General features: G+C 33.7%; 1 protein-coding gene across 3 annotated transcripts in view; it reads left to right on the top strand.

Moving 5' to 3' along the window:
* The window catches only part of LOC129033834 (contactin-6), a 319,503-nt gene that overhangs the window by 238,876 nt on the left and 65,263 nt on the right, over positions 1–15,364 (top strand). For all 3 annotated transcript variants that reach the window (XM_063661824.1, XM_054482896.2, XM_063661825.1), the window contains exons 8-11: positions 6,154–6,338; positions 10,284–10,420; positions 11,928–12,057; positions 14,269–14,419. In XM_063661824.1, coding sequence (XP_063517894.1) covers positions 6,154–6,338; positions 10,284–10,420; positions 11,928–12,057; positions 14,269–14,419 — 603 coding nt within the window. The remainder of the gene's footprint in view (positions 1–6,153; positions 6,339–10,283; positions 10,421–11,927; positions 12,058–14,268; positions 14,420–15,364) is intronic.

Raw genomic sequence — 15,364 nt, 5'->3', positions numbered from 1 at the left:
GCTGGGTATTTAGCTCAGATGGCATATGGAAGCCATCTGTCACAATGCCTGGTACATAGTAAGCACTCAGTTAATGGTTATTAATATTATTTTAAAATATCTAATTTTCCTATACCAATTTTCTTCAGTTTGAAGAGCACTGTCTAATTGCTTTCTTCCCTACTAAAATGGTACTAGATGATTAACCACTTTAAAGAAAAAGGTCCTCCACGTCCACACATCCATGTCTCACCTGAAAGATTCCCGCCCTTGTCATGATGAAGTGAACATGACTGCTGTGATCAAGGTTGTATCTCCATAGCAGCTAGGACATTAAATGGTGAGATGCAGGAAACTTACACACACTCATGCTTGTGTAGCCATTTCATTCATAGTGTGGAGATCTGATTTCAGTGTATAAATGATTTGTAAATCAATTTGTATCAGATGCGTAGTCATATGGATCCCGTAACAGAGAGTAAAAGACAAATACATGTGAATTAGGATTCTTGGTTTTGAAATGATAGTAATTACATTATAATAATCTTAAAATATTTTTTATTAATTGAACACTCAAACGTATTGTTTAATATGTGCTAGGCAGTATGGTAAGCATGTGACATGAACTATCTTAATCCTCAAAATAAGCCTATGAATTATGTACTATTACTAATTACCATGCTATAAATGAGAGGCGTATTAATTTATTCTTGCACTGCTATAAAGAAATACCAGGGACTGGGCAATTTATAAAGAAAAGAGGTTTAATTGGCTCACAGTCCTGCAGGCTGTACAGGAAGCATAACAGCTTCTTCTTCTGGGGAGGCCTCAGGAAGCTTACAATCATGGTAGAAAGTGAAGGGGAAGCAGGCATGTCCTACATGGCTGGAGCAGAAGGAAGAGAGAGAGAGGGAAGGTGCTACACACTTTTAAACAACCATATCTCACAATAACTCACTCACTATCATGAGAACAGCACCAAGGGGAAGGTGCTAAACCATTAATGAATGATCCACCCCCATAATCCAATTACCTCCCATCAGACCCCACCTTCAACACTGGGGATTACATTTTTACATGAGATTTGGGCAGGGACACAGATCCAAACTATGTAAAGAAGATTCTTGCTTATGAATGTGCAACAAAATTTAGCTAAGGATGAGAGCCACATTTCTCTCTTTACTACATACATAGTATTATACTGGTAAACCTTAGTGTAATTGTTATTATTTTATTAACACAGAATGGTATCTCTTGGAAAAATACGCTTACATTAAAACATTAAAGCTCACTACTAAAATAATTTTGTTTTTCATTGATTCCAGTTTTTCCCACCCACTGTCCATTTAGGATGGCTTCAGAAAAGAGAAATGGTGTCAAATCTGAAGCAGTTTACTTAGTGTCTTCATAAAAAATTCTGGGATGAAATGGGAATTGCTCATTAAAATGCATACATATTTTTAAATAACCTGTGTTTTGCATTTATTCTTTCTGCCTCTGTACCTTACATTACCAACGATAAGCAAGAAGAACATGGCATTCAGATTTAGCAGTTATATAACTGAGCTGAAAAAAATCTCAACATTTAATTAGGAACTGTGAAATTGTATAAACCTGCTTCACTTTTCTCCCATTAAAAACTTTGTTAACACAAACTATTGCCACAAAATGCACTTGATTAGACTTTTCTTATTTAAAAGGTTTTTATCATTATTTTTTGATAATTTGTTTTTTTGCTGTGAGGATTCTAAAATATCTAGAGCACACACTATAATAGCCAGGAGGAATCCACCATATCATGTAATTCAGTCACACAGATAGAAACTAACCTAGCTAGCATTTGAACTGAGGCATTCAGAATCTATTTGTCAGGTCCGTTCTGGATGAATAGAGCAGGAAAATGACTCAAAATGGGCTTAAGAAAAAAATAATATATTGGCTAACTGAAATGTTCAAAAAGGTTGCTGCTTGTTTGTTTTTCGGGTGGTGGGCATCAAGCATGCCTTGAGTTAGGTGTGTGAAGAATTCCAAGTTTCTTTCCTCTGTGTTAGCTTCGGGTTTCAGAGATGCTTTCTCTATTTGGTAGAAAATTATTGACTAGAATCTTGGAGTTTATACCTCACTGTCTCAAAAAACCTCAGTGGAAAGAGATCTCCTCTTCGAGAGCCATTCTGCAAGCAGTCCCGGAACTGAGTCTAATTGTCTCTGGTTGTTTTGTCTTCATCCCCATGTTTGTCTAGTCAAGGTGGCTATGCCCTACGAGCCTCTCATGGCAAGACCTGAATTATGTGCTCTCAGCTAATGCCAGAGGTGTGGTCAGCCCAACTGAAATGAGATGGGGAGGATTGGGTTTTCTAAGGAAAATAAAAATGCAGGTTAAAAAAAAAAAAAAGCAAACATGCGTCCTCTACAGATTTAGAATCCAGGACATTAATTCTTGTAACCATCTTCAAAATGGAACAATATAACTTTTAAAGCCCAGTACTGTACCCTGAATCTTATAACCTTCTCCTTAATTGAATGGCTTATCAGACTTACAATTCCAAACACAACTGAGAAAGAAGAAAAAAAGAAAGGAAAGAAAGAAAGAGAGAAGGAAAGAAAGAAAGACAGAGAGAGAAAGAAAGAAAGAAAGAAAAAGAAAGAAAGAAAGAGAAAGAAAGAAAAGAAAGAAAGAAAGAAAAAAAGAAAGAAAGCAAGCAAGAAAGAAAATTCTAGAGGAGTTTCTTAATTAGTGAGATTTTCTTGTCTCTTTTAAGCCTCATGTCTCTTGCGTTTCTTGCCTTTTGCTATCATTCTGGTGTGATTGTAGCTCTGCAAAGCAATAAGTTCTCAACATATGTTCACAATTCATGGTTTTTCACAATGATTCTACTACTAATTTTTTTTTGTCTTATACGCCATTCATGTTCAATTCTCTAGACTTCCATTTTGATGTGTGTCTAATGCCTATATAAAAATACTATAATAAGGAATATTTAAGGTTTCCTACAGTTGGTATTGTAACTAAAGTAGCACATGATTAGAGCCTACTAGGAATTCTAATTATTTGAATTTTTAAGAGGCAGACCCTGAAAGTATAATTTTTTGCAAGTGATTTATTAGACGAGTTTTTACAAAGAACCCAAAGGAAAAGAGGGAAGTGGGGCAGGGAAGAGACAGGAGCCAAGCTCAGTATACTGTCAAGCAAAGTTCCACAGAAGGGAAATTTGACTCAATCCTATAGCTCTGGAGAGAATACAGGTCACACCTACAGTTGTCTCACAACTAGGGGCACTGGAGCTGGAGAAGTTATACCCTACAAGCCAGTCATTTATTGGTTCATGGCTGCTCCTGGGGCTATGTACATTCCTAGGTACTTTCAGTTCTCTCTTTGTGAAGATAAATTAGCTATAACAGCTTGAGGACAGTGTCGAAAAAGAGATAACATGTACTGGCTCTTAAGGGTACAAAGTACATAGGAATCTGGGGTGGAAGAGGAATTAGAAGGGATATGAGTCCAGCACTGACATTTTGTGCTACACTACTCCTCTAAGAAAAGTATATCTAAATAGGATACTCCATTTCTTGTATCAAAGGGAAAAAATGCTTGTCCAGTAAGACTTTAATGTTGTCACTCAGTTATTTTTCTTTGGAAAAGGTGGAATTCTCTTTACACCCACACAATTGGGCCACTTAAAATGGAGATCCACTTTTGTAAAGTAACAAATACCTAGGCTGCAAGGGAATGATCTAATTAGGTTTGTGCAAAAGTAATCCTACTTTTGCCATGACTTTTAATGGCAAAAACCGCGATTACTTTTGCACCAACCTAATACAATAGCTGTGAAGTCAGTATTCCTTTGAATTATACTCGCAGCTTCTACTTCAAGAAAACCTGAAAATGAATCCCAGCTCTGCCTCTTCAGCTTTAGAAAAGTAAGTGAAATTATATGTACGTATTGTACAGATACACAGTAGTTGGTACTCTGTATTGTACAGGTACTGTGAGTCTGCATAAGGTAGCTATTTGTTGTAATATCATTACAATTATCATAATTTGTCAAAATGTTCAGTTACTTAGGTATTTAGTTATGTTAAAAAATGACTTCTGTCTTCACAATCAATATAAATAACTAAGAGCAGTGGGAAAAATACACAATTTTTACTTATATTTTGTCTGAATGTTTTAGATTAAAAGTTTTTCAGCTGGATACTTCGCATGTATTTGTTATAAATCTCAGAGATTTGCTGTCATAAAAAGATAAAGGATCATGAATTCAGACAAATATTAGAGCTTTATTTTTTCTTTGTAAAACAATTTTCTCAGAAAATTTTTATTGCACTGGTGATGCATGCTCATTGCAGGAAAATAATGAAAACCAGAAACAAACAGAGAGCAGAAAATAAAATAAAAGACATTTATATCACAACTACCCATAGATAAAAACTTCACATGCAATACATACAACATATGCATTTTTAATTGAATAATACCTCATATCCTATAAAATTCACTAGACAATGTGAATATCTATGTGAATAAAGTTCCTTCTAGAATTTCATTCTTATTGGTTGGTATGCCATAAAATGAATGAAAAAGAACATCAGTTATCTGAGATTAATTGTTGCCAAGAATATGCCAATTTACTGAAATGACAACTTAAATTTGTGGCAAGTGGCAAGGCTTTTTAAAAGGGCAAAAACTTAGTATATGATAATAATTAGTTTATTTTGTAGTTAAGACAATTCAAAATTCAAATTTTCACTGTAGTTGTATGTTACTTCTGAGAATAATAGATGAATCAAACATTGATTTAGGGCATATTTTCTGACAAATATGTTTGAGTGCATATGATTTTTATCCTTGTACTTTATCCTTGATGTACACAGGAGGATAATAATTTTTTCCAATAAAAATGTCTAAGGCTTCATAAGTTTTCTTGCTTGAAGCTTCTACTGAGACATCCCAACTTTCTGCAGTTGTTTACTGCTCAAACTCTCCAAATCTTTATTTGCCAAGCACTTTGCATGTAATTGGATGAGCCTCCCACATTTCTTCTGCTGACTTGAAGAAATTCTGCCTCTTCTTCAAGGTTTACCAATTGACTTTGCAAAATGACTTACTACCATTACTATTATTAATTTGAAATATAATTAGAATAGAAATATTTAAATCATCTAAAAATCTATAAGGGAATGAAGAATGACTTGACAAGAGGAAAGGAGAGATATTAATGTGAACAGACTGGGGATTCATTTTACAAATCATTAGTTTAGTACTGAATATTTTCCTTCTGGAACTTTGCTTGCAGCCTGCCCATTCTTATATTATGCCTTCTAAACCATTAATTTCTAAATTCATCCCTTATTGCTAAACACTTAGTTTCATTTATTATAACATGTGTTTTTGCTCCTTCGAAAGATACCCATATTAGACTAAAAATAATAGATATGAGAAAGATGATATTAATATTAATAAAGTAACTTTATTTACAAGTTCTTTATAACAGGAGACAGGGTGCGATGTAAATCCATCTTTGTTTATTTTTTTAAATAGTATAAAAATGAGTACTTTTTTTGAGGATCATAGAGCCTATTTACCAATTCATATGGGTCTGTTTTATAGTGCTGTTTTCCCTGGATAATCTACCTCACCCATCACATGTCTTCAGTTACCTAGTAGTACCAGTTTAGTTCTGGAATACTTTACATTTTTGCCTTAGAAACTATAAATATATATATAAAGCCTGCCTAGTCTTAAATGTCATGTTCTTACAAAGAATTTCCTTGACCACTATAATACATTGACATAATCTTGTTACTATCTCTGCACTCTATTTCTTTTGTTTTCGGTTATTGCAGTTTGCAAGTGTACTTGTTTTTATTATTTGTTTATGGTATGTTTTCCCACTAGTCTGTAAGCAACATAAGGGCAGAGGACATGTCTATTTTATTCACCAGTATTTTCCCTGAACATAGCACAGTGACTTGCATACGGCAGGCACTTAATAAAGTGTTAAATAAATGACTGATTGAGTGAATGGCGAATGATTGCATGATCTGGAAACTAGTCGTAATACAACAGATTGATAGAATATTTTTCTTGAGAGTTATTTGTAAGGATGCTCTTCTTTTATTTTGCTGTCATAAAGATTAAACCATCTTCTATTCTAATGAGGTATAACTGTTTAGTCCAGTCCCTGATATTAGTTGGAGAAGGTTGGATGGGAGCCCGTTGCCAGGGAAAGTCAAGTACAGCAAATCCCAAGCTATCCTTGAAATCCCGAACTTTCAACAAGAAGATGAAGGCTTTTATGAGTGCATTGCAAGCAACCTTCGAGGAAGAAACCTTGCAAAGGGTCAACTCATTTTTTATGGTGAGCTAATTGGATTTCAAATGTATATAAAATATTTGGTAATGCCCCTCATAATAAATTGTGGAAGTCATTAGCACGTTGTGAAAAAGTGTCATGGGAGAAATAAGGAAGGCATATTTCCAGGTTTAGATGCTTAATATAATGATTAGCAGAAGGGAATGACCACCTTTAAAATACGGTTTTAATTTTAGCAAGGTCTATGAATGCTATTGTTTATTATAATTGCCTTGAAAATATCAGCAGTGTCATGTTAAAGCCATAAAAGTTTATAATAAAAGGAAGCATGAACTCCATATATTTCCCACAAAATGTTCTGCAGCAGATTATAGCAATCTTGATTCTAATTCTAAGTAGAATTAATAAATGAAGAAAAAAATTGATAGGAAAAATATAATACTGCATGGTGGTTTATAATATTTGTTCCTACTTTTTATATTTTGTCTACTCATAAGTAGGTAATATAAAAATAAGGTGATTACATTATTTAAAATTATGTTTGTCTCAGTTATAAAAATCTCTCATAAACTTAAAAGAGATGATGAATGCATATATTATCTAAAAGCTGTCTTTGTGTCTTCTTTCATCCAGGATTGAAATTTTCTCTTATTTAACATTAAGTAAACAATACAATATATCTCAGAATTCTCAAAATGCTGTATACCAATAAAAGATCCTTAACTTCTTTGATAATATATCTGTATTAGATAATTTTTAAAAAGTATTGATATATGGCCAAAATACTTTCCTATGTGACATGTTTATAATCAATGATAAAGTAATTAGAGAAAATATGTGTGTGTGTGTGTGTGTGTGTGTGTAATAACTAGAAAAATCTAGGATACTGTAATTATCCCATAGGAATGTTGATTGAGTGCCCGTGGGGAGAACATATTGTGTGTCTATAATATTATTTTCCATTTTCTTTAGAATTTCCAACTTTAACCTGCAATGAATACTACTATTTTATGTATAGAATACAATTTCCTACTCATTATTCTCCTACAGTTTTAGCAAAGCTAGCCAAGAAACACGATATTTTTTTTCAATAGTACCTACACTTTAAAAGAAAGTCTTTGGAATTTAGTGTCCTTTGTAAATAAAATAGGATACAAATGGGAGTTTTAGTAGAATGAAGATATTGAATGCTTTGGCTAGTTTTAAAGAAATATTTTCCATTTTATATATAATAGACAAAGATATAATCAAGGGATGAACCAGAACACAAAGGTATCCGTAAACTGGAAATCAATAATAAAGTACTTTTCTCTATACTGATATAGCAAATGTTAGCTTGCATACCAATTTTACAAACATTCACTTATAGAATTCTTAAGAAGTAGAAATCTTAAGATTAATCTTAAGAGGTAGAAACAATGTTCAGTGATACTGTAGGCAAAAATATCTTAATTGTGCAGGATCTCACAGATAGTGATTGTCAGATTCAAGATCAGAACCTTGAAATGTCTTCTGAAACTGCCACAGCATTTCAACATGGTGGTCTAAGTTCATTGTACTATATCTCACCACAACCAAATTAGCCATTTAATGAGCCTGAAATGGTCCTTGTGGGGGAATAATGGAAACTTAGTCAATAACATAATCATTATGTTTCTTAGTCACATATTAATTCACTTTCTGAAGTGCTTTCAAAAGAAAAGAGGATTACTGACTCAGTTACCTCAGAGTTGAATAATAACAGAAATTCAAGAAAAGAATCTCTCAGTCTCCGTTATATTGCTGTGTTTAAGTTATAATTCAGAAACAAGTAATATTCTATATTGTAATTTTATAATCTCTAAAAGAAATCTCTAAAATATTATTCATCATAGAAAATAGAACATGTTCAGAGGAGTCAAGTGACTTTTCATAACCAGTCAATATGGCAGAAAAACATCTAAAACTCAAACCTGTATGGTAGACCCAAAATCCTCAGCATCTTCTCCCATGAATTTCCTACCTAGTTTAAAATTTAAAACTTTGCTCTCCAGAATTTTAATCATCCAAAGAATGTTCACGCTAAATAAATAAATGTGTTCTAGAGCCACAATTATTGCATTAAACATAAAATCAGATATATCTGAAACCTTTGTAAGTTATGTGAAATTATATATGAGCATGCATTTATTTTCCCAGGTCAAACATATATTAGGACAATTTCTAAACAAATACCTATGAATTATATAATTTTGTAATAATACCCAGAAACATGATTCAATTTCATCAATATATCTAGTTCTTCTAAGTTTTGCCTTGATTAGTCCCTCAAGGCTGCAGGAAGCATATTCTATAACTGGAAGTTGTCCTGATTTCCACAACAGGTAATCCTAGGCTTAGTTCTCACCACCCAGAGACATCATGATTTCCTTTACTCATTTGTAGTCTCATTGAAGGGTCTTCTGTCTTGGTAAGGCAGATTTTACAGCAGAAAAACTCTAGAAGTCAGACAGACTTGGGTTTTATATTGTATACAATTTTGAATCCTCTTGGTCCTATTCTTACTTCAGCCATTGCTACAGTGACCAGTTCAGCACTGTGTTTTGTAGATGTAACCTGAAAGAGTGTTGTCTCAGGTGCCAAACTAATAAGTACACCTTGTTTTCTGTTCTGGGTTTTCTTTGGCTCCTTCGCGAGCCTACTCAGCATTTAAGCATGCACAGTTTGGATGTGCCAGTAGTTTACACCTGTGCTACCCTTAGATGACCATGGATGGGAACTAAATGATCCCCCTTCATTTCCCGGGGTAGACAGCTCATAAAGACTGCTTAGAAGTTGACATAAGATGGAGAAAAATGGATCATGTTGGTGGTCAACTCAATAACTCAGCCTTGCATTGACTTTTTTTTCCTTCCCTGTGAATACCTTTTTTTCCTGATACTTTTCCCTTGGGCTAACATTCTCAAACGAACATGTGGAACTCAAGCCCTTTACTTAGGTTCTGCTTTTAGGGTTCAAATTTTGGCTTCCCTGTTTTCTACCATGTCATCTTGAACAAGTAACCTAACATCTCTGTGAGAATCCACTGAAAGGTTGTAGAGGGAATTAAGTGCAATTACAATTATAAAGCATCTGGCTTGCCACAGCCTGAGAGTCTAAGGGAAGCATCATATACTTCTATATATCCAAGGACAGAACTAAATAAAGGAGAGGGATTAATTGGCACCTCCAGGCAGTTTCCAGTCAGTTTATGAAAGACATATTCATGTGAAAACATTTAATTTCCAACCCACCTGTTTCCATAAATGATGGTAAAAATAATACAATCTTACTTTCACATCAATTATGCCAGTTTCTTGTTGTCTCAGTACTATGAAGAACTTTCTCAAATTAAATAAAATTTGGAAAACTCACACCCATAATTAAAGTAAGATACTGAACCTGTATAAAACTCCAAACATTCACCATTCCTTGTCAAGAATTTTATCTAGGAAAAAAAGAATATCGGATTATCTTTCCATCAAAATGCAAGGAGGCTCATGTTTGATTTATGCTTCAAGGTATTGAGTTGTAATTGTGTCTGAAATAGATACAGATTTATTACTTTTAGTTTAGAACAAATATAATCAGTAAACTTTCAGATTTATTACACAGGTACAGATTTGATATACATTTTCTAACTTGACCTATGTTCTAATATTTAGCACGGATTTATTCCTTGGCCCTGTTCTACATTTTGTCCTTTTCCCACAGCTCCCAAGTTGTTATACAGGTGCAGCAAAATGACAGATGGCAAACATTTAACTTGAGCCAAATGCCCAATGATATTTGCAACAGGATTTCTGTCAACCCACATTGAAGATCCTGCATTTCCCCTCCCTCAAATCATGTGTGTGCAATCCAACTGGACCCAGTTAGCCTTGTCCTTCTCATCTCTACAGCCCTTATAATGTAGCATAATGTCTTGGATAATTGCCTTACCAAACAGTTGCACTTGCCTTTTTGAAACAGCTCCCCCAGAATGGGAACAGAAAATCCAAAATACATACCTCTCTATCTATGACAACTTGCTCTGGGAATGTAAAGCTAGTGGAAAGCCAAACCCTTGGTATACATGGTTAAAAAATGGTGAAAGACTCAACCCAGAGGTAAGCAACTATGTTGATATTAAAAGTTTACCTACTCTACTAGGTAAATTTTGTTACTAACAGTACTAGTAACTAACAGAAACAGCTAATGTTAATGGAGTCTTTAGTATGTTCCAGGAAAGGATGCATACACTGATTTATTTAATACTTAAATAAAGTTGCAAAGTAACCCATCTTTCAAAAGAGAAAAATAAGTGTAGACAAGACAAATAACTTTCACAAAATCACAGTTAGTCAGTAATACATTCACATTTAAATATCGTCATCATCATCATCACTATCATCATTGACACAGATAACACTTACTGAACTCTCATATGAGCCAAGCCCTGTGTTAAATATTTTTCCGTGCATTATCTTATTGCATCCTCATGAAAACATTATGAGAGAGATACAATTATTATTCTTTTATGTAAATGAAGAAAATGAGTTTCAAAGAGGTTAGGCTACTTGTTTAAGGTCACACAGCAGCTAGTAAATGTTAGAATTCGCAGTTTAAACTTTTATTTTGGTCTGATATCAGGACCCAATCTCTTAGTCACTACCCAGTATTTTGCTTTTGTGAACACTGATGACTGTCTTTAAACCCCTAGGAAAGTAAATAACTAAGGCAGTTATCTACATTTCTCAATTTAAAGCATACTTTCTTCTACAATACCTAGAAAATGAAAGAGTTGGTTTTTACCTATTAAATTATCCAGATAATTGTGTTAGTTCTCCATTTTACTTTGCACATGTAGGCATAGCGAGAGACACAAAGAACATCTGTTGTTTGGAAGCTGAATATAATGCTGTTCTTTGTTTCAGCATCAGTGAAATTTTCTTCCTGCATGCCTTTTGCATATAGCATTCTGTTTCCTCCAGTCTATTTTCCTTTTCCTTAGAGGATGGTAATACATACCTTGAAATATTTAGTCTAAAGTTATATTTGTACTATTAATTATGTCATTATGTGCACTCGAAATTGTATTTCTATACCCCAAATGGGGTTCTGTAACAGATTTTGGCTGTTTAGGCACACTTTATAGTAGTTTGTAGAAAGGAAGGATTTAGCTACTCCAACTCAAGACTCAATTAGAAAATTATCACATCATCACATTTCAAATGTTTTTGAAACTTTTGGAAAATGGAAAGCCAAGGCAATGTTCTAGTCACGATATACATATCTAACATTATTGTTAACCGTGTTTTCTGGAATAATTAGGATGGTGGAGTATTCCAAATTATTATGTATACCAAATAACAGAAAGTTAACATACATTTTATGCAAAGTATGTCAGTTGTCAAAGAAATGAGATAACATAAAACACACTAGTAACCACTAAAATTATCCTAAACATATTTTCGTTTTTTAAACTTAAAAATGCCGCTCAGGATCTAGTAGTGTATTAATACACCAAATTATCAGATCTCATAGATATACACAAATGTTGTTTAATAACATATCCTGGTTAAGAGAATGCTATATTAACATACTAGCATCTTTATATGCCTTTTCCTTTATTAGGAGAGAATTCAAATAGAAAATGGGACACTCATCATAACGATGCTGAATGTTTCAGATTCTGGTGTCTACCAATGTGCTGCAGAAAACAAATATCAGATAATTTATGCAAATGCTGAATTGAGAGTTTTAGGTAAGTCATTTATTTACAACCAACAAATTCAAAATGACATTTTAACAAGCTATAATTATATATAATCCCAACCCAATTTTTTTTGTAATTTAGAAATTGCTGTCCCATCAAATAATGGGAAATGTCTAAATTAGCTTTTTACAAAATTCAAGGTGGTAATTATTATTCTGCTTGGGCAATGCACTGGGGCTTGAGAAAAAAACCCACCATTGGGTGCATCCAAACCAGAGGAAGCTCTTCCGAAGCTGATTCTAGCATGAATTTTTGAGTATACCTCAAAGAATATCTATTAGGAATATTTTCAGCTGCAAATTAAAAAGTAATAAAAAATCACAATTCACAGTGACTAAAAGAAACAGTAATTTATTTTATCTCTTAACAAGAGGAGCATTGGCTGCCAGGTATGGCACCTCAACTTGACAATGTTATTCTTTACACCTTCCCTTCAGGATCAAAGCCTCATGGTTCCAAGATGGCTGCTCTAGTTATAGAAATCAAGTCTATGCTCAAAGCAGAAGAAGAGTGAGGTTACAGAACTAATCATATTTATCTCTTTTATTAGAAAAGCAGAATTTCCCTTAGCTTCCATAGCAAACTTTTTTATGTCATTAACTAGAGTTCTGTCACATGACCATCCAGACATCAAGAGGAGGTAAAAAAATAAGTCCCTATAGTGGAAAGTGCTGAGATTAAAGCAATTTGAGAATGGCATTTTGGGAAATCTAACCAGTGGTGTCTGCCACAATAAATGACTCACTGATAGTTTTCAACCCAAGGGTTTCTTAGTGGTAGGAAGAACAGAGGAGATAAAAGAGAGGAAGGATCAAACAACAAGACACAAAATTTTATGAGCTTGTGGGTGATGAGCACTCATTCATTTGCTCATTCTTTCTATCACTACTGTTTGTTTGAACATTTATTATGTACTGAGCCATATCAAGATGAAGTGATCTTTATCTTCACTCAACCTATAATTTCAAGGAGAAAAAAGTGTCAGATTTAAAATATGGCAATTCTTATGGCTAAGAATTGAGGAGTTGCTATCATTGCACATGACAAGTTGAACATAACCTAAATTGAGGACATTCGCTTTAATCTAAGATCAGAAGTAAAAATGTGCATCAGTAAGGTGAAGGGTAGAGAAGCAACATCTGAAAAGCCGAGAAGCAAGAGAGCATGGCATATCCGAAAGAACTTCAGTTCACTTGAGCTTTAGATTAGAAATGGAGATTGGAGACATGGATTCCAACATTCATGAAGTTGGAAAGATTTAGATGCACCCTGATAGCCTGATAATTTCTTGTCCTTATGAACTGGCATTTGTTCAACATATATTTAGTGGGGAAAAAACCGACATAGTGATACAGCATTTCTGATTTATTTCAATAGTATTTTATTGCTAATAACAATAAAATATTTCTGATTTATTTCAGTTGCTAACCACAATAAAATACCACTGAAATTAATCAGATTGATATATATACATATATAAATCACATATATGTATATATGTGTATATACATATATATGTATATGTGTGTGTGTTTCTTCAACATCATATGTTCCATTGCTTATATACATAATAAATCAGAAACACACACATATGTACATGCATGTGTATACATGTGTATATATATATGGGTACACATGTATGTGTATACATGTATATATGTGTGTGTATGTGCGTGTGTTTCTGATTTATCATATATATGTATATGACATATATGATCATTGTTTTGGCTGGATAGACTTTCCTGGTCAGAATTAAAATTCCTTCTTTGACCTCTTTTGAAACCATCTTCATCCTCTTTGTTGTAAATGCTATCAGAAAAGTGACTTTGTCTAACTTGCCTCCTCCCTACCACTTGCTTTTATTATTGCAATGACCACCAAACAAAACAAAAATAAGTTGCATTTATTGAGCCTATACTTTGTGCCAGGCACTATACTATAGTCCCTTGCAACTGTTACGTCGTTTAATCTCCACACTAACTTCCTAAGGTAATATCTATTGTCATCTTCATTTTACAAACAAAACATAAACTCTAAAATGTTAAGTCAGTATTTGGTCCGAGAACACCTTGAGCAAAGTAAATTGAAAAGAGGTTACAGCTATAAATATTAGATTCTGTCTAGCATAGCAAGTCACCCCTGGAGTCACTACATGTTAACTGAGTAATTAAACAATTTTGTTTTTAATTTTGTTTTTAGCCTCAGCTCCAGATTTCTCCAAAAGTCCAGTTAAAAAAAAGTCTTTTGTTCAAGTTGGTGGGGATATTGTTATCGAATGCAAACCAAATGCTTTTCCCAGGGCAGCTATCTCTTGGAAAAGAGGAACAGAGACCCTTAGACAAAGCAAAAGGTAAACAAATCTTTATTTTTAAAAATATTTTTAAGTGTGTGTAATATAACATCTTCCAAATTTTTAGGTTTTAGTAGGCCTTTCAAAATTTCCTTTTATGATAAAGTTTCATTGGCATACCTAGAGATGCCAGCATTCTTCTCATCATAGTAAAATTGTAAAAAACAAAAGGATCTTACAAAATAAAGACCTGTTTGTATAAGTTAGCTGCAATATTTTCAGTGCATGCACTTGTAATTGATTTTTAAAAATCTTTTAAGACTTTTTTCTACATTCAGTTTGAAGGCTTTTTCCTGAACCAGCCTGCTGAGAAATCAGTGCGAAGAACATTTCACAAAGGAGAGAGACACTCATTGGCACACACCTGGTGTTGTGGTTTTTAAATAGTCACACAGGTGTTCACCCCATGACAAAATGAATTCACCACATGAAGAAATGTAGAGAGGTTCCTGTAGAGAAAGAAGAGAGGTTTCCTACCATAATGGATGCAGTTGAGAAACCCTAGGTCAGCACTGGCATGTTTTCTAGGAGAGTTTGACAGAAAAAAAAAAAAAAAAAAAAAAAAAAAAAAAAAAAAAAAAAACAGGTGTTTTTCTCTACTTGTAATATCTTTTATTCTGTTGTACTGTACAGCCTTGTATACACGAGGTGACTAGACCACAGATGCTGCTCTCTTTTAATGACTCACATGTGTTACTATATAATCAGATATGCAATTAAATCCTAATGTGAACGAGCCATTGTGCTGAAGATACAAAAATAGTCCCTTTCGTTCAATGAGCTCTTCTTCAGCATCATATGTTCCATGATTTATATGCATACCAGGATGGGCAGGTAAAAGGCCAGGTGAAAGAAAGGACAACTAAAGTGTGTTAAAGAATGACAGTTAGTCTTGGAAGAAATGACTGTGACAGACTAGAAAGTGAGTTCCATACCTAAAAAGGA

The sequence above is a fragment of the Pongo pygmaeus genome, chromosome 2, assembly GCF_028885625.2.
Source record: "Pongo pygmaeus isolate AG05252 chromosome 2, NHGRI_mPonPyg2-v2.0_pri, whole genome shotgun sequence".
Lineage (NCBI taxonomy): Eukaryota > Metazoa > Chordata > Mammalia > Primates > Hominidae > Pongo > Pongo pygmaeus.
This window is presented reverse-complemented; position numbering and strand designations above follow the sequence as displayed.